Raw genomic sequence first — 19,370 nt, forward strand, 5'->3', positions numbered from 1 at the left:
ATAAGCAACCTTACTGACACTCTAAACAATAATGTGGTTATTGGTACTAATGATCTAATGTTACCTAATGTTATCCCAAAGGACTTAAAATCAGCATACTAGAGGCTGGGGTTGTGTCCCAGTGACAGAGTGCTTGCCCAGCATGTGAGGAACTGGGTTCGATTCTCAGCACCATGTATAAATAAATGAATAAATTAAATGTCCCTCAACATCTAAAATAATGTTTAAAAACAATCAGCATACTAGAGTGATGCAGCCACATCAATGTTTAGAGCAGCTCAATTCACAATAGCTAAACTATGGAACCAACCTGGGTGTCCTTCAACAAACAGGCACTTCAGAAATGAAGAAATATGAATGGTCAAAAAATATGTGAAAAAAATGTTCAACATATCTAGCAAAATTAAGAAATGCACATTACTACACTGAGATTCCATCTCACTCCAGTGAGAATGGCAATTATAAACAATACAAGTAACAATAAATATGGGCAAGGATATGGGGAGCAAGTAGAAACTTGGAATGGAACTACCAACTGATGTAGTTATCCCACTCTTTGGTCTATACTCAAAGGATGTAAAATCAGTATACTACAGTGACACAGCCACATCAATGTTTAGAGCAACTCAATTCACAATAGCTAAGCTATGGAACCAACCTAGGTGACCTTCAACAAATGAAAAGAAAAAGAAAATGTGGTATACATACACAATGGAATATTACTCAATCATGAAGAATAATGAAATTATGGCATTTGTTGGTAAATGGATGGAACTGGAGAAAATCCTGCTGAGTGAAATAAGCTAATCCCAAAACACCAAAGGCTGAATGTTCTAATATGTGGATGTTAACCAAGAACAACAGAGGGTAGGAAGAAGGGGAAGAATATAATTCTACTGGATTAGACAAAGGAAAACAAATGGAAGGCAGTAGGAAGGGGAATAGGAAGGACAGTTGAACTAATAAGACATAACCTTCCTAGTCTCCTAGTCTTGTTTTGAATATAAGACCAGGGTAACTCCACATCATGTATAACAACAAGAATAGGATCCTAATTAGAATAAGTTATACTCCATGTATGTATATTATGCCAAAATACATTCTCTTATAATGTATAACAAAAAAGAACAAATTTAACAACAAGAACAAAAAAAAAAAAAAAAAAAAAAAAGAATCCTGTGTCCTAAGCTGAGGATATATAGTTCAGTCCCAGAGTACCTGCCTAGCATATACAAGGTCCTGGGTTCCACCCTCAGCACTGCCAAAAAAATAAAAAATAAAAAATCCTTTCCGCTCCAAAAGAAAAATTAAAAAAAAAAAAAAAAACTGACTCCACTCCACCACTGGCCATCACCCCTGGCACCCCCTCACTTCTAACTCCTTCCTTCCTCTAATTCCTCAAACATGCAACTCATCTATAAATGTCTCACTTCCCCTACTTCCTTTCCTTCAAGCCACCTGCCTATACTTGTTCCACGCTTATGTAGCTGAAGTTGTAGTCAGTAGTACTTTTTCTGCCTCCTTTTTTTTTTTAAAGAGAGAGGGAGGAGAGAGAGAGAGAGAGAGAGAGAGAGAGAGAGAGAGAGAGAGAATTTTTTTAATATTTATTTTTCAGTTTTTGGCGGACACAACATCTTTGTATGTGGTGCTGAGGATCGAACCCGGGCCGCACGCACGCCAGGCGAGCGCACTACCGCTTGAGCCACATCCCCAGCCCCCTTTTTCTGCCTCCTTGTTTGCTGTTCATCTTTAAGCCCTTAACTCCTCACCAGGCCCCAGTGACCTCATTCTCACATATACCACCATCAGTCTTCTTGCAATTCAATCTCTCTGTACCATCTGACATTGTTCACAGACCTGACTTTTGCCTTCCCTAACAGTACTTTTTAAATATTTTCAATTGTACATAGACACAATATCTTTATTTTATTTATTTATTTATTTTTATGTGGTGCTTAGGATCAAACCCAGCGGCTCACGCATGTGAGGCAAACACTGTACCACTGAGACATAACCCCAGTCCATAGACTCTTCTTAATTTGCCTATTTTCTCATATTTTTACTTCTCATGTTGACTCTTGTTCTCAAACACCCCACACAGAATATAGGGTATTTTCCTCAACTCCACTCACAGACCTTCCCTAATCTCTACACAGTGGGGTCCTCTCCAATTGAACATTTTATCTTAGAGTAACTGTGGGTTCACATGCAGCTGTAAGGATGTGAGAGAGATCTTAGACCTAAGTACTCCTTCACCAGTTTCCCCAATGGCAACATCTTAACTATAACACAAAATCACAATCAGGATACTGACACTGACACAGGTAAGAAACAGAACGATCCCATCACTACAAGGATTCCTCTTATTGCCTTTTAGAGCCACAGTCATCCCACTGCCTATACTCAGGGCTGGGATTGTGGCTCAGGACTGGGATTGTGGCTCAGTGGCAGAGTGCTTGCCTCACACATGTGAGGCACTGGGTTCGATCCTCAGCACCACATAAAAATAAATAAACAAAATAAAGATATTAAAAAAAAAGAAAGCTCTCCAGATTAATTCTGATACATACTCAATTGAGAACCACTGCTCACATTCCTTCATCATCCAACATTAGCTACTCCTTTAATTCTATTTTTCCTGATAGATTTTTTAAAATATTTTTTAGTTGTTGATGGACATTTCCTTAATTTGCTTATATATTTGAGGTGATAGAAATTGAGGCAAGCACTCTACTGCTGAGTTGCAACTCTAGCCCCTTGACAAATCTTTTTAAACCTGGGTCTAAAGCCTACTTTTTTCTCCAGAGCAGTCAGCAAGTATATCTACTGGCCTACCAGCTATCACCACCAGAAAATCCTATGGCAACCCAAAACCAACCTCATCCAGCTTCATTAGCCTGATTCTGGTCCTTTTCCTCTTCTTCCTAACCTCTGAGTCCATTTACTGATGTTCTGAATATATGTTAGCTCCTACAGGGGCCACGGCACTTCCCCAACTTGATGCTCATCTACTCATCTCAGCAACCCTAACGCCTCTGTGCTGCCCAGGATGCTGGCCCTCAGCAGGGCCCACAGAACTCATCAGTGCCTGCCTGTTGCTCCCCTCCCACCTTCAACAAACACCTGTGTGGGGAGTTCCCATCCTGCCTCCCCCACTCCTGACCACTCCCACATCCAAATGAGGAGGCTGCACTTGTGGGAAAGCCCTCCCAGAAAACCAGGAGCACTTACCTCACAGTAAACAATGTCAGCTCCATAATCCAGGGCCAGCAGCCGCATTGGGAGAGTGCCAACCCGAACCATAGGGGCTAAGATGAGTTTGTTGTGGTAGCACAGAGAGACACTATTCACAATCATTCCTCCTCTGTTTCACCTGAAGAACAGGAAAATAAGGGTCAGAAATTCAAGTGGAAACAGTCCCTTCTCTTAGCAAGGACAGGTTTTCCTTTTTCCTTCCAACCCACAGTCATTTGCGTTCCTTTTGTCTGATCTTATAAAACATGCATGTTCAGTCATTCATCGAACCACTATTCATTAAGTGCTTAATCTCTGCCCAGCACTGTCCTAGTCTCTTGGAATACATTAGAACACAAAACAGACAAAAATTCCTGCTCAGCACAGCTTTCATGCTACTGGAGGAACACAGGCAAAAGTCATTAAGCAGCAGATTGAAAAACTGGTAGGGATCTGTAAGAGAAAAGAGCAGGTGATGAACTGCAAACTTTGCCTTTCTTAAAATGCAGCAATCTTATTTTTACTTTTTTAGTTTGTTTCTTTATTTTGTTTTAACACAGGGTCTCATTCATTATATGGCCCAGGCTGGTCTCCAACTCCTGACTCAAAGATTCTTCTGCCTTAACCCCCCAAGTACCAAGGACTGCAAATGTGTGCTACCAGTCCTGGTGGGCTGCAATTTTATTTATTTATTTCCTTATTTATTTATTTATGTATCTTTACTTTTAGGTGGATGCATTAGTTTGTTTTTATGTGATGCCTAGGATCGAACCCAGTGCCTCATATATGCTAGGCGAGCACTCTTTCACTGAGCCACTACCCTAGCCCCTTATTTATTTATTTTTGTGCTCAGGGTTGAACCCATAACACTTAACCACTGGGCAACACCCTTAGCCCCTTTTTTGTTATTTGAGTCAGCAACTGTTATCTGTTCTGGCTTGGTGCAAGAGCACATTGAAATGGAGGAAAATTGTCAGGTCAGACTTCCAATGAGCTCTTCGTTTTTAGAAAGAATCATAAAAGTAGCATAGAAGCTGTGCTGGAGGCACACACCTATCATCCCAGCTACTTGGGAGGGTGAAATAGAAGGATTGCAAGTGCAAGGCCAGCCTAGGCAACCTAGTAAGACACTGTTAAAGGGCTGAGGATAAAGGCATTATGAGAGCTTGCCTAGCATGTTTTGAGGTTCTTGGTTCAAGACTTTCCCACCAAAACAAAAGGTCTCTTAATATTCAATACAAATTTCCTTTTTTCTTTATTTTTTTTCTGTGTGTGTGTGTGTGTGTGTGTGTGTGTCCTGCTGGAGACTGAACCCAGTGCCTCACTCCTACCTTGCAAGAGCTCTACCATCTGAGATATTCCACTAGTCCCAGATACATTTTTCTCCTGCATATTTCCAATCCACACTTGATTGAATCTACAGATTCGCAATCTGAGGATAGGAAGGGTCTACAATCAAGAGAGAACTTTTCAGGAAGTATGATTAGTGTAACTCTCTTTTACAACTTGAATACCTGAATTTCAGTCAAATATTCTTACTGACCAGGCCTATGTGAAATAAGTCACATAACAAAGCTGAGGACTTCTGGATCTTTTCTATAACTATCTGTGAAATTACCATACCTGAGATAGAAGGTGAGTTGGCTGTGAGAGTGGTGTATTCGGGATGGGAAATATGGAAAGGTAACAAGGAAGCAGAAAGAGAAATTTGACTTTAAAAATAAACTTTTTTAATGTGAAGAAGAGATGTCACCACTAAAAAGAAAGCCTTATCAACTTACCTCCCACTTCAGAGAAAAAAATAAGCTTAAGGACACCACCTTGTACTGCGAGTTCTGAGCCAGAGTGGAGCGGGAATTGAGCTTAGATTTATAATTCCACACCCTTGTCTCAGTCCCCAGGCCTACCATTCATTCAGACGCTGGGAAAACACGTATTACCAGTCTTTCCGCATATCTGGAAACGTCACCGCATCCCTCACCCAAGGAATTTACAAGGGGAGCCTGGCACTAAACAAGCCATCAACAAGGGCAATGAGGACGACAAACGAGAACCTCAAAGAATGAGGACCCGATCTCCAGAAGACACCAGCCCACTAGGTCCATAGGACCAGGGCCCCACTGACACCGGGTATTGCAGGCCCATGCTCCTGCCTCCACAGCGCTCCCCATCCAAAGGCGGTCTAGATCTGGATGTCGCCATCCCGGTGCTGATCTACAGACCTAGCAGTCACTGAAACGTAGGGAATCCTCCCCACTTCCTGACGCGTCTCCAGCTCCGCACCTTACTGAGCCGAGCCAGCCGCCGTACGCTACGAAGCGGCGCATGCGTGACGTCACTGACGTGCGCCTCTCCAACAACAAGGGCAACGTGACTGTCGCGCGCCCGACGTTGCTGTGGTTGGTCGTTGCTCAGTTGCTGTAGGCGCCCTCGACGATCCCTTCCCAGTGGTGCTCATTCCGCGAGCTCTACCGCGGCGGCAGGAACAACGACAGAGCGTGCGTGGATTGCCCAGCGGCCTTAGTTAAACCAGCCAGCGCGCCTCACGCTGGACCGTTGAGAGTGCTCGCCTCGCGTGACTGGGAGCATGGAGCGCGCACAACTGGAGGCGCCAGCGCTGCGGGGCCTGCCTCCGACGGCAGCTTCGCGGACCTGGGTCTGGAGCCCGGGTTGCTGCGCGCACTGCACGATGCTGCTCGCGATCCCGAAGTCGTTCGGCCCACCACCGTGCAGTCACGCACCAGACCCCCACTGCTTCACAGCCACCACCTCCTTTGCGCTGCAGAAACCGGCAGTGGCAACACTCTGAGCTATTTACTTCCTCTGTTGCAAAGGCTTGTTGATCGTCCAGCTCTGGAAACCCACCGCATACTTGCTCCTCGGGGTCTGGTCCTTGTGCCTTCCTGAGAATTAGCAGAACAGGAGCAGGCTGTGGCCCAATCGCTAGGCCACTCCTTGGGCCTGCGGGTACAAGAACTAGGAGGAGGTCATGGCATGCGTAGAATCAGGCTGCAACTGTCCAAACAACCTTCAGCACATATAGGCTAGTTGCTGCTCCGGGGGCTCTATGGAAGGCCCTGAAGAGTCAACTGATCACCGTGGAGCAACTCTCCTTCATGCTGTTGGATGAGGCAGAAACATCTTGGTGAACTACATCTTGGAAAAGAGTTATATAGCCCAAGGCCCAGCTTTCTTACAAGACCCTTTCAACCCCAAAGCTCAGTTAGTGCTGACAAGTGCTCTGTGTTCCATCCCCAACGTGAGACACAGATTTCACAAGGTTGTTTTTTGTTTTTTTGTTTTTTTAAACCAAGAAAACAGAGATAATATCTTTTTGTATAATGAGCTTCCAGACTCTACTCATACCTTGTGTGTGCAATCCTGGCATTTACAAGAAAGAGTAAGTTTCAAACCACAATGCCTTCTGCAGACATCCTGCCTGCTGATACTCTTTGTAAAAATCTTTCTGACCAGAGGAGAAGCTTAATTATGGCAAGGGTCTTCAGTGTGGGGGTCTCTGGCCTCCTTCACTGGAAATCGGGTGGGAATATATTCTGGATGACCACAAAATCAAACACCTAAGCCTTCAGGGGCAAATGCCAGCCTCAGTGAGAACAAGTATCTTATAATGCTTCTAAAAGTGCTCCCAAGACATACTGCTTTGCACAAACAGCCTCCTGAGGCCTAGACAGCACCCATGTGGAACTGGTTGTTAATTATGATTTTCCCCTCACCCTGCAAGATTACATCCACAGAGCAGGGACTGGGAGCAAGGTGTCAGGCACAATCATCAGCTTTTTGACCTATCCCTGGGATGTGAGCCCGGTTCAGAAGGTTGAACTTACAGCTCATCCAAGGAGAAGCCTTCCAGGGCTAGCATCCTCAGTGAGAGAGCCTTTACCTCAGCAAGCTTGTTTTGGGCCAACTAAAGTAGAATTCTGGATAAGGAATCTTTTCTAGTGTCCTGGGTGGGTGAACACACTTATCATTTTCACTGCCCTTAATGCCTCTCAAGGCCTGGTGAGCTGCTTGTGGCTTTGAAAGATAAGGTACTGGCCACCTTTGGAACAGTGAAGCATGGGACCATAGTAGCATAGCCTTTCATGTAATACATGAAGAATAAACTTTTTTTTTCATTTTAAACTTAATTCACATCAAAGGAATACACAGAGATGTCTGTCAAACAGAACAATAGTTAGAAAGCTGAAATTCCTAAAAATAGGGTCAGATGCTGGCACTGCACACCTAGTAAGCCCCAGATTGCTGATCCACATGTGCCTCTGTGTCCTTTTTCTTCTGCATCATCCTCAGGCAGCTCAAAGCCTTCACAGACCAGAACCCAGCTATTTTCTGTCTAGAAAGAGTTTTAAGGCCATAAGTTGAAAGATACTAAACATAATCTCTGCCAATAACACTGGGATATACTGGCCCCACAGTATTTCCCTTCTCTCTGAAGAAGGTAAAAAGAAAATTCCAAGAAATACATGCTGGAGCATTCTCATATATGTGGGAACTTTCCAACCTGACTACATTTTTCTCCCAAGCACATTTTATTTTCTAGAAAGGAGACAGCAATAGGTGGTCTCTGACCTTAATTAAAATAATCTCAGAGCAAAACAAGAATTCAGGAATTCAAATTTGATCCATTCTTCTGCTTTTGTTCTTCATGCCTGGTTTCACTTCCTTATTCATAAACACTTTGGGGAACATTTCACTTTTATCCAGAGTTCCCCAAGATTCTCAGAGAGCATATATTTGGGTCAATCTTAAAATGGGTTTTATTTTGTGTCGTGGTATGCTTTCAAACGATAAATGATGCTTTATCGGCTGCCTTAACAATTATCACTGGGGCAGAACTTCATTGTATTTGATAATTCACACTCCAAATTGCCACATGTAGGACAAAGACTCAGATGATTTTATTTTCTTTCATTGCAGTACTGTGGATGGCAAGCTCTCCACCACTGAGCTATATCCCAGGCCTACTGTTTCTTTTTTCTTTCTCAGAAATCATATAACTTAAGAAATTTTTGGAAGGATGAGACAGGAGAATCGCAAGTTCAAAGCCAGCCTTAGCAATAGTGAGGTCCTAAACAACTCAGTGAGACCCTGTCTCTAAATGAAATACAAAACAGGGCTAGGCCTGTGGCTCAGTGGACAAGTGCCCCTGGGTTCAATCTCCAGTACAGGGGGGAGGGAATTTTTTTTCAAGTTATAGAAGGGAGAGACTGAGTGAGGGCTTTTTGTGATAATATTAAGGTTAGATGTTCTCTCTAGGAATGGGGAAGAGAGATCTGGTTCTGCTGCTTCCACTGGCTTCACAGAACTCAAGTACTTTGACAGCAAGCATCCCTTGAAGAGACAGGGAAAGGCTATGCTTGGGAAGCCAAGAAGATAAGAGGGCTTCATTCAGAAACAGGAAGCAACAGGAGAGCGAGGTCCTGGTGGCAGAATATATAATAAAGCAGAAATGACTGATCAGTTCTGATTTTCTTTCTAGCAGCAGTGCCTCCCACATCTCCTCCTACACCTGTGTACTACCATGTCCTCTACCAAGGATGTGGAGAAACCCAGGTGGGCTGGCATGGGGAGACATACTGCCTAGTTGGTGGGTACTGGCTCTATAGAGATGCTCCCTTGGCCACTCCAGCAAAGGCCAAAGCAGAGAAGCCAATGCAGCGAGCCAGGGGGGCTCCCAAGAAACGCCGATCTCCAGCAGAGACAGAAAAGACCCTGGTTGCCCTTGCCCCAAAGTTAGTGGCTTAAAGCAGAGTGGCAAGAGACCATTGCCACAGAAGTTTGCTGGATGGGCCTCTGTAGAGAGCACAAACATTGACTACACAGGACAACTAATACAACTTCTTCTGTTTTTTAAATTATAATTCCTATATATTTTACAGAAAAAAATTATTGTTTTGTTAATTATAAAGTTATTAAAATGTACGAAAAATTGAGAGAACTGAAGATGGTTTCAAATTATTTTCAATGGTGTCACGGCTAGGACCTTGGTTTAGCTTGTCATAAGGACTACTGCAGCTTGTACTGGTGTCTTCAGAGCTTGGCACGACTGGATCTGTATTTAAAAGTCATCCATTAACTCCTCACTGGCTATCAGTGACTTTTTTGTAAACAGTTTTCCCATTCTAAGGGGCTTTTCTTCATCCATTCACTCATGGTTGCCAGTTGGCTAAATAACATATGATGCTTAAAATACTCACAAAAGTGGGAAATACAGTGGAAATGCCTCCCAGATCCCACATGGGCACCAACCCTGCACACAACAGAGCACGCTGGAGCCCTGCAGGCTTAGCACCCAGCATCTAGAATTCCTTTTGTCACAATACAGTTGTTCAAATCTTTTTTTCCCTATAATGATTAACCATATCAATATGTGATTATATATTTAATAAACAAATTTTTAAAATTAGGTAGTCTTCACTAAATATGTTCAGCTAATCCATCTTCTGAAGTCTCCACTGCCCCTACTTGAGACAGAACTTCAGTCAATCTGCATGAGCCTTTGTCAGCCAGGGGTTCCCTTCCATATAAACTGCCACAGGCAAGAAAATGGGATTTGAAAGGAGAGGCTCCTTTGAACAAAGCAGGGCTAAAGCTGGCCTTGAAGAAGACCTGGCATTCCTTTGCGCAATGCTGTGCAGTGCCTCCTTGTGCAGAACAGAGAACACTGCACTCTTCAGAAAGAGGGGCCAACTGGTGACCTATCCACCAAATAGGTCCAGCCCTGACTCACTGCCGGAAACATCAGCACAAACCATCGGGTAGGCTTCCTGAAACTGGAAGCACTGTTTACCCAGGGAGCCCCCTGCCTGTGCTCAGCCAGGCACAATAGCTATTGGAACAGGAAGGATTGGGGAAAGTCAGTATCGCCACCCTGAGCCTCTCATGCTCCTTTATTCCCAGTCCTTTATGACCACAAGACACCCCATACTCCTCAATAAATTTTTCTGTAACAATGTTTGACTTGAAATTCAGCTTATTCAAGGTCAAGCTTCAAACACCCTCGTTCCCTTGAAGTACATTTCTACATGGAGGACTTGGTCTTCTAAGGACTTCTGTCTTCAGAGGGACTTTCAGGTACAGTTTTTAACATAACGTCTGCAATGATGCCTAACTGAATGATGCCTGGGTCAGCACCCAGATCAGTTCATCAAGAAATGAGAGCCTTGAGCTGAGGGTGTAGCTCCGTGGTAGAGCACACACACTGTAGCATGCACGAGACTAATGGGGTTCCATTCCCAGAGCCAAAACAAAAAAATATGCTAAGTGCTTCCATATGTATGTGGTATATGAGTGTGTGTGAGAAGACGGGCAGGAATGAGAAGATGCTGGTCCATCTACAGTCTACCCATCCAGCTATTCATTTATTCAACAAGTGTTTTTGAGAACCTGTTACATTTCAGATAGCAAGCTGCTAGCTAGCTACTTCCAATATATTAACAAATTAGTTTCTCTCATTAAGGCACCACCAACAAAGGATGAGATAAGGATACAATACAATTTCAGGGGCAGCAGTTGTAGCTCAGTCACAAGGTGCTTGCCTAGTGTGGGCCAACTCCTGTGTTTCATTCCCCAGCACTAAACAAAAATTTTTTTAAAAAAAAATTCAAGTAATTAAAATTGCCATACAGGGCTGGGGATATAGAGTGCTTGCCTCACATGCACAAGCCCCTGGGTTCAATCCCCAGCACCACAGACACAAAAAAGTGCTATACAGGAAAATAAAAGCATAGAGTGATAAGGAATAGTTATACAAAACAGTCAGAGAAGGCTTATTTGAAGAGAGGGCATTTCAGCAGAGATGGGATCAAGAGAGTCATGTGAGGAGCTGAAGAGAGAATTCCTGAACCAAAAGGTACACAAAAAAACCCTGAGTTAGAAATGAGACTGAGCTACTCAAGGAGCAGAAAGGTTACTGTGGCCAGGAAGGAAAGCCCCAGAAGAAGAAAAGTTGTGGTTGGAGAAGCAGGTATAAGGAAGACCCCAGTGGGCCACATCGGCAATACTGAGGAGTATGGATCTTGTTTTAGATGTGAAGCAGGAGGTTATAGGATAGATTTGAACAGGGTAGTGAAGAAATCTGATGAAGATGCCAAAAAGATCACTCTGGCTGTGTGAGCCTTGGCAGTAAGGCACTGGCTGTTACCAGTGGAATGTCTATCTCAGCAGTTAAGGGGACAGTTGGTGCTGGGGAATGGGGGTTGGGGGCAGTCAACAGGGAAGGAACAGCACAAGGTTTGGCCTGTGTCACATCAGCAGCCCATAATTCACAGTGTGGCCTGAGCAACAGAGCAAGACCTTGTCTCCAAATAAAATCTTCTAACAAATACCAGTTTATAGGAAAAACAAGGAGTAGAGGAACATGTTCAATGACACCATGGAATGCAATCATCAAACTCATACCAGAGAAAACTCTAAGGACAAGGACATGATTTTTTTCAACAAATAAATTGCAAGGAAGAAAAAAGAGGGAAGAGGAACCTACAGATGGAGCCATAACATACATGAAGAAGAGCTATTAAAATTCAAATACATCTATTAAAAAATGGGACAAGCAGGGAGATTTCAACATGATAATTTATGATAATAAAAGTATTATTAACTTTGCTACACTCATAATGTTATGGAAGTTGATGGTAGAGTTGTTTTTAAGTTTGTTGTTTTTGTTTTATAATTTTTTTTTAGTTGTAGATGGACAGCATGTCTTTGTTTATTTTTATGTGGTGCTAAAAGATCAAACCCAGTACTTCACAAGTGCAAAGCCATCGCTCTGCCACTGAGTGATTTTGAATTTTGCTTTTGCCATATTGAGCGTTGAACCCAGGACCTTGTGAGTGCTAGACAAGCACTCTACCACTTCTACTACTGAGCTTCATTTCAAGCCCTTCTTTCATCATTTTTTTTTCATGTTTGACATTTTCTCTTTAAAAAATAAGTAAGAGTTTCTAAGTACAGCTTGATGTTCAGTCAGACTTGGAATAGTAAGGGCTCAGATGGTCATTTCATTGGGTCACTCATCTTGTGGCAGCCATGGAAAGGAAGGCAAGTGGGTCTTCTGGGGTGGGGGTGCCAGTGAACAAAGTGCTCTTACAGAAGTGTCTCCGACAATCACACACATGAGCTGACCACACTGAACAAAGAGATGGCAAGTCTGAACTTGAGGCTAAATGTCAGATCGTAAATGCTGTGTGGATATTTATTTGGTCAGAACTGGTGCCCCTGCTAGCCACCCTTCTGCTTGCTTATGCCAGCACATGTGATGACAGGAGACTTGTTCAGCAGCCTCCCTGAATGCCCTAGCAAATGGCCAGCACCAGTAGCTGAGCAGCAGAGGATGTCTGAACAAACAGATGGATATAAGGAAACTGAGGCCTTTCCTAGTGAAAGGAGCAGAAGAGGAGGGATTCAAGGAAACCATCTGTCCTTGCCACAAGGGACCAGTTGTTCCTCTGCCTGCCCCACAGCACTGGCGCATGCCCGTAGTCCCAGCCACTTGGGAGGCTGAGGCAGATGAATTCCAAGTTCCAGTTCGCTCTTAACAACTTACCAAGATCTTATCTCAAAATAAAAATTAAAATGGGTTGGAGATGGGCTGGGGTTGTGGCAGAGCACTCGCCTTGCATATGTGAGGTTCAATCCTAAGCACCACATAAAAACAAATAAACAAAATAAACAAAATAAAGTTATCGTGTCCATCTACAACTAAAAAATATATATACATATTAAAAAGGGGGGTTAGAGATGTGGCTCACAGATAAAGCATCCCTGGGTACAACTGCCTCTACCAAAAAAAGAAAAAGAAAAAAATTAAACAAACTACCTTGTGGGCTATTGTGAGTCACAAGCTAAAACACAGCTGCTCTCATCATAACCATTATCATGTGCCTTTGGTTTCATTAAAAGAAAAGGATGCAGCAGCCTCCTTTGCTGTACCAAGTGCAACAAATTCGTTGGCATGCTTGCTGGGGACTGGTGGTGCAGGGACAGGTGCCAGCATAGAGTGGTGGTGGTCAGAGAGTGTTCAATTCATCTGCCAGATCAGCAGCAAGCAAGTGTAGACTGCTGTGAGGAGGAGGAGGAGGAGGAGAGAGAGAGAGAAGAGTGGATACAACAGAGGAGAAGACCNGAGCTGCTGGGGTTACTGTGCCTGGCCTTACTTTTTTTTTTTTTTTTAGTTAAATATTTCCTCCAAACATTCTAATAGAGCTAAATACTTCTTTTAATGCAAGTAAGATGCATCATGGAATCTGTTCCTTCTGTTTTCTAAATTCTCAAATCTGGACTGGCTGGGGTTTGTCTAGGAATTCCTTCTACCTCTCCCGTGTGAATACCTGGTGTCCTCTGTCTTTCTCATTTCCTCCTGGGAGTGGTCTTTCAGTAGCTTCCTGAGAAAGCCAGCTTTTTTGAGACTTTGCAGTTCCGAAACTATAATTGTTTTCTGTCATACTTGATTGATAGTTTTCTTGGCTATAGAATTCTGGATTGGAAATAATTTTATCTTGCAATTAGGAAACATTACATGTTCTAGCCTTCAGTGTAACTGCTAGAAGTCCCATGCCATTCTGGTTGCTGTTCTTTGTAAATGTCACTGGAAGCTTGTATCTTTTTTATTCTTATCTTCCGGGATTTCATGATATTGTGCAGTTTGTTTCTTTTTCATTCATCCTGCTGTGCTCTCAGTGGGGGCCTTTCTGTCTGAAAATGTATATCAGCTCTAGAAAAAAAATGTCGTACCATTTCTTGATGAAATGTCCTCCTTCTTCAGCACACACCTTCACTTTGTCAACATTGTTTCTGCTCTCAGAGCTGTTCTTCCCCAGACCACTTTCTTATTCTCTGAATATTTCCTCCTTTTTTTTTTTTTTAATGACGTTCTTTTCTTGATTCCTGTGTGCAGTGTTTCCTTACTGCTCTGAATTGTTTTAAGGTTTTCTTTGACTTCTCTTTAACTGTTTTTCACTAAATCCATTACTTCCTTCAATGATCAAGTTCTTTATGTCTCTCTGTATTTTTATATGTGTGTGTGTGTAAATATATATTTATATATATATTTATATATTTTTCTTTTTGGGTGGCTGGTCCTGGGGATTGAACCCCAAAGTGCTTTACCATTGAGCCACAACTCCGGCCCTTTTTATTTTTTATTTAGAGAAAGGGTCTCACTAAGTTGCTTAGGGCCTTATGAAGTTGCTCTCAGGTCTTGAACTTGCAATCTTCCTGCCTCAGCCTCTAGCGCTGCTAGGATTACAAATGTGTGCTACCATACCTGGCCATTTGGTGTTTTTTATATCTATATTTATCTATCTATATTTATTTATTTATTTTTTTAGTCGTAGGTGGACACAATACCTTTATTTTACTTTTATGTGGTGCTGAGGACTGAACCCAGTGCCTTACACATGCTAGGCGAGCGTGCTACCACTGACTGAGCCACAAGCCTAGCACCTATGTGTATGTGTGTGTGTGTATGTATGTGTGTGTGTATGTATATATATATATATATATATATATATATATATATATCTCACAGTTTCTTTATCTATTCATCTATTGAAGGGCATCTAGGTTGGTTCCACAGTTTAGCTATTGTGAATTAAGCTGCTGTAAACATTGATGTGGCTGCGTCACTATAGTATGCTGATCTTAAGTCCTTTAGGTATAGACTGAGGAGTGGGATAGCTGGGTCAAATGGCAGTTCCATTCCAAGTTTTCTAAGGAATCTCCATATTGCTTTCCAGAATGGTTGCACCAATTTGCAGTGCCACCAAGAATGTATGAGTGTACCTTTTCCCCACATCCTCATTTGCACACTTGCTGGGGACTGGTGGTGGAGAAACATGTGCCAGCATAAAGTGGTGGTGGTCATAGAGTGCTCAAGTTCATTTACCACATCAGCTTCAGGCAACCACTGTAGACTGCTGTGAGGAGGAACAGGATGAAAACAAGGATGAGGAAGAAGACCACAAGGAGGAAGAAGAGTTCCCAGCAAAACCTTAAGCAGGGTGTGGAGAGGAATCCCCATGTTTCTGTTTGTACAGAAGGAAGGTCACAAGAAAGGATTTGGATTTGGCAGATTTCTGCAAGATCTGTCCCCATCCAAGCAACTAATGATCACATACAGTTCCAGGGGGCCATCTGAATCCCAGGACCCCTCCTTGAGGATCTTGCTGGAAGCAGCTCCTGTACCCTGGAACACACACTGCCTGCTGATGCTGATATCTCAAGTACAAGCACAGCATGTAAACCAAACTCAGGACATAGGCTCCACGTCTCTGTGATGCACACATCTGATCTGCAGAAGCAGCCCAGTTAGAAACTTCAAGCCTCTCATATACAACAAATAAATTTGCGGTGGGGTCCTTATATGCAGATCCTCAATATTGTCTGAAACCAGGCAGAGCTATGTGGTACAGAGGGGACAAGAGTCATCTCCCTCAAAGAGCAGCCTAGGACTGTTAGACTAGAGGCTGGTGAGGGTGCAGGATAGATAGATGGAGATTGAAGAGAGGCTGAGGAAAAGGTTGGGTGGGAGCAGGAAATGAAGATGTGTTCATGGTTACTGCATTTCTCCTAGCAAGATAAACATTGAGTGCCTTGGGAGAAAGAAAAATGTGCTATCACTTCAGGAAAAGTGGCCTAGGCTTTTTTTTTTTAATATTTTATTTTAGTTGTAGTTGGACACAATACCTTTATTTTATTTTTATGTGGTGCTGAGGATCTAACCCAGGGCCTCGCCTGTGCTAGACAAGCACTCTACCTCTAAGCCACAGCTCCAGCCCTGGCCTAGGCTTGAGGAGTGGCCAAGCTGTCTTCCGGTTTAGAAAACTATTGTTTCTTGGGAATTTCACTGTCAGTAACTATGGGAACAGAAAAGAGGAATACCAAGGAAGAGGCAAGGGGAGTGTGAGACTCCAGGACCAGGATCTGGGGGTCCTCGGATATACTGATGACCATCATCTGGGCAAAACTAGATACCAAGTAAGCCCCCATTTCCACTCATCCCTGCAGCTGAGCACCTGAGCATGTTAAGTGGAACCTATAACTCAGACTAAGTTTGATGTCCCAGAATTTTGTTATTATTTTACTTCTCCCTCTCCCTCTCTTCCTCCCTCCCTCGGCCTCCTTCGTCCCCACCCCTTCATCATTCCCTCTCCCCCCACCCCTCTCTCTCTCTCTAATTGGGACTGAACACAGGGGCACTCTACCATGAAGTTACACCAACAACCCTTTATTTTTATTTATTTATTTGTTTATTTATTTGTACCAGGGATTTAATCCAGGGGCACTTTACCACTGATCCACTTCCCCAGGCCTTTTGGTTATTTTTGAGACTTAGTCTCACTAAATTACTTAGGGCCTTGCTCATTTGTTGAGGTTGGCCTAGAACCTGCAATCCTCCTATATATGCCCCCCTCTCCGCCCCTACTCAGTGGGATTAAACGGGTGCTGCCACCACACCTGGCCTTCCCAGCATGTTCTTGCAATACACTGGAAATCAGCAGGGGTGGTTAGCTCTGCTACCACATGAATTTGAAGAAAACTGTTTCTACCATGCCTTGTCCACAGGACTTGGTTTGTTTTAAAACAGCATAGGGGACCAATTAGAGGTAGAACCTGCATACTTATCACTTCCTAGTGACAAAATTTCCTATCCTGGGCCTGCCTCAGTAGCCCCAGCATTTGGCAACAGGCAGACAGTACGGCATGTGTCAAGGCCCTGTGGTGGGAGGCTGTATGACTGACACAGCTACAGTTTAGAAGCAAAGGGTTTGCTGAGGTTGGAAGGGTTGGTGGCAGCTAACTCCCCAGAACTTGAAAGCAAAACAAAAAATTTGGGATATTCTAAGAGGAATAGGAACTGCAAAAGAATTTTAGGCAGGAGGATGACCCTTTTTTGTCTGCTTGCTTGTTTGTTGGTTATTGAGGCTGGGGATAAAACCCAGGGCTAAGTAGATGCATTACTACTAAGCTATACTCCCATGGCTTAAATTAGACTTTAAAAAACAAAGATAGGTAGGAAGTAAAGTGGCTCATGTCTGTAATCAGCAGCTTGGGAGGCTAAAGCAGGAGGATCACAAGTTCAAGGCCAGCCTCGGCAACTTACCCAGGTCCTGAGAAACTTCGTGAGACCCTGTCTCAAAATAAAAAATAAAATTAAAAGAGCTGAGGATGTGGTTTGATGTTTAAGCACCCCTCAGTTCAATCCCTGGTACAAAAAAAAATTATTTTTCAGACCTTCCCACTCCCTACTCAGGTCTCAGTGTCATAAGAAACTAAACACCACTATCTTCCACCCCTTTAAAAACAATGGATCCTCCCTAAATGATGAGATTAAATACTCCTTCTTTCTCTCATACCAATACTTCGGTACCCACATCAGCAAAGACACTCAGGGACACAAACCTTGTCCAGGAGATTCTCCTCTGCCACCAACAATGTCCCAGTCTTGAGGATCCAGATACATGCCAAGCTTGAACGAAACACCAGCAAACAGAAACCACCAACTCAGAACTCAATGCTAACAATACTGGTTGTCTCATGACAATGAGATTATTACCAACAATTCCCCTGCCCTTTTCTTTTTTCCGTCTGCAGTACTGAGAATTGAATCCAGGGTTGCTCTACCATTGAGCTCAGCCTCCTGAGGAGCTGTGATTATGGGCCCATGCCATCATACTTAGCTTTTTACAGTTTCTATATATCCCATGTACTAGACAATGCAATGATTTACTTTAATAATCAGTGTCTCGGGGACAGTAGTAGAGGAGGGAATCTTCAAAAATCTGAATGAAGGGGAGAAAAACAAATCCAATAAATACAGTATACACACTGCAAACTAATGAATGCTCACAGGATGTGCTCAGAAGATTCAGGTTCAGTTGTTAGTTAATTTTCATGTTTAAGGATGACAGATTCAATCAGAGAGAACAGTAACTCACCACAGACTCCCAGGGGCAGTGGTGCATGCCTATACTCCCAATAGCTTAGAAGGGCAAGCCAGGAGGATCACAAGTTCAAAGAGAGCCTCAGCCTAAAAATTAAAAATAAAAAGGACCAAGGATATGGCTCATTGGTTAAACAACCCTGGATTCAATCCCTGGTTTCAAACAAACAAATACCCTGCATAGACATAACCAATTGGGACCTACACAGCACCCATGTGGAACTGTTTGTCAATTATGATTTTTTCCCTCACCCTGCAAGATAACATCCACAGAGCAGAGATTGGGATCAAGGTGCCAGGCACAGTCATCAACTCCAGAGAATATGTCTGACCGGATATTTTATATATATTCCCTGGGATGTGAGACTAGTTCAGAAGGTTGAACTTACAGCTCATCCAAGGAGAAGCCTTCCAGGACTAGCATCTTCAGTGAGAGAGCCTTTGCCTCAGCAAGCTTGATTTTGGCTAACTAAAATGGGATCTGGATTAGGGATCATTTCTGGTGTCCTGGTTGGGTGAACACATTTGTCACTTAGACTGCCTTTAATTCTTCTCAGGGCTTGGTGAGCTGCTTGTAGCTTTGAAAGATGAGCTACTGGCAATCAGTGGAGCTATGGAGCATTGAACCAATGGAGCATTGGACCATAGTAGCATATTCTTTCACATAAAATGTGAAGAATGAAATGCATTTTGGTTTTTGTAATGTCATGACTTCTAGCAATAAATGATGTTTTTATGTTTTATGGGCTGCCTCGTCACACTCCAAATTGCAACATGTAGGACAAACACTCAGTTTATTTTCTTTCATTGCAGTGCTGTGGATAGAAAGCTCTCTATCCATGAGCTACTTCCCCAGGTCTTTTCTTTCTTTCTTTCTTTTTTTTTTTTTCAGAACCAATATTTGAACTAAGGGGCACTCTACCTCTAGGCTGCTTCCCAGGACTCTCCCCTGTTTTTATTACTTATTGTGAGATGAGGGATTGAACCCAGATGTGCTTTACCACTGACCTACATCCTTAGCCCTTTTTATTTTTATTTTGAAACAGAGTCTCACTAAATTGCTGAGACTGGCCTCAAACTTGTGGTCTGCCTGCCTAAGCCTCCTGAGTTGCTGGAATTATAGGCTCGCATGACCACACATAGTTTGTTTGCTTTTTTTTTTTTTTTTTTTTTT

The 19,370-nt window shown here is 43.1% G+C and overlaps 1 protein-coding gene and 2 long non-coding RNA genes across 14 annotated transcripts in view; 1 reads left to right on the forward strand and 2 right to left on the reverse strand.

The window, feature by feature from the left end:
* Positions 1 to 19,370, reverse strand: part of Dus2 (dihydrouridine synthase 2) — a 106,232-nt gene that overhangs the window by 35,807 nt on the left and 51,055 nt on the right. For 2 of the 12 annotated variants that reach the window (XM_048792441.1, XM_048792442.1), the window contains one exon: positions 3,232 to 3,373. The exons of 3 other annotated variants lie outside the window; for them this stretch is intronic. In XM_048792441.1, coding sequence (XP_048648398.1) covers positions 3,232 to 3,357 — 126 coding nt within the window. In that variant the 5' untranslated portion in view covers positions 3,358 to 3,373. Of the gene's footprint in view, positions 1 to 3,231; positions 3,374 to 5,015; positions 8,256 to 19,370 lie in introns of those variants that run through there. 7 more of the 12 variants (XM_048792440.1, XM_048792438.1, XM_015496178.2 and 4 more) reach the window with 7 other exon arrangements.
* On the forward strand, positions 6,464 to 9,198 carry LOC125613106. Its single transcript, XR_007343600.1, has 2 exons — positions 6,464 to 6,634; positions 8,512 to 9,198. It is a non-coding gene; the product is annotated as an uncharacterized LOC125613106 (long non-coding RNA).
* On the reverse strand, positions 14,934 to 18,185 carry LOC125613107. Its single transcript, XR_007343601.1, has 3 exons — positions 17,656 to 18,185; positions 17,357 to 17,383; positions 14,934 to 15,170 (listed from the first exon to the last, which is right to left on the reverse strand). It is a non-coding gene; the product is annotated as an uncharacterized LOC125613107 (long non-coding RNA).

Source organism: Marmota marmota, unplaced genomic scaffold, assembly GCF_001458135.2.
Source record: "Marmota marmota marmota unplaced genomic scaffold, marMar, whole genome shotgun sequence".
NCBI classification, from domain to species: Eukaryota; Metazoa; Chordata; class Mammalia; order Rodentia; family Sciuridae; genus Marmota; species Marmota marmota.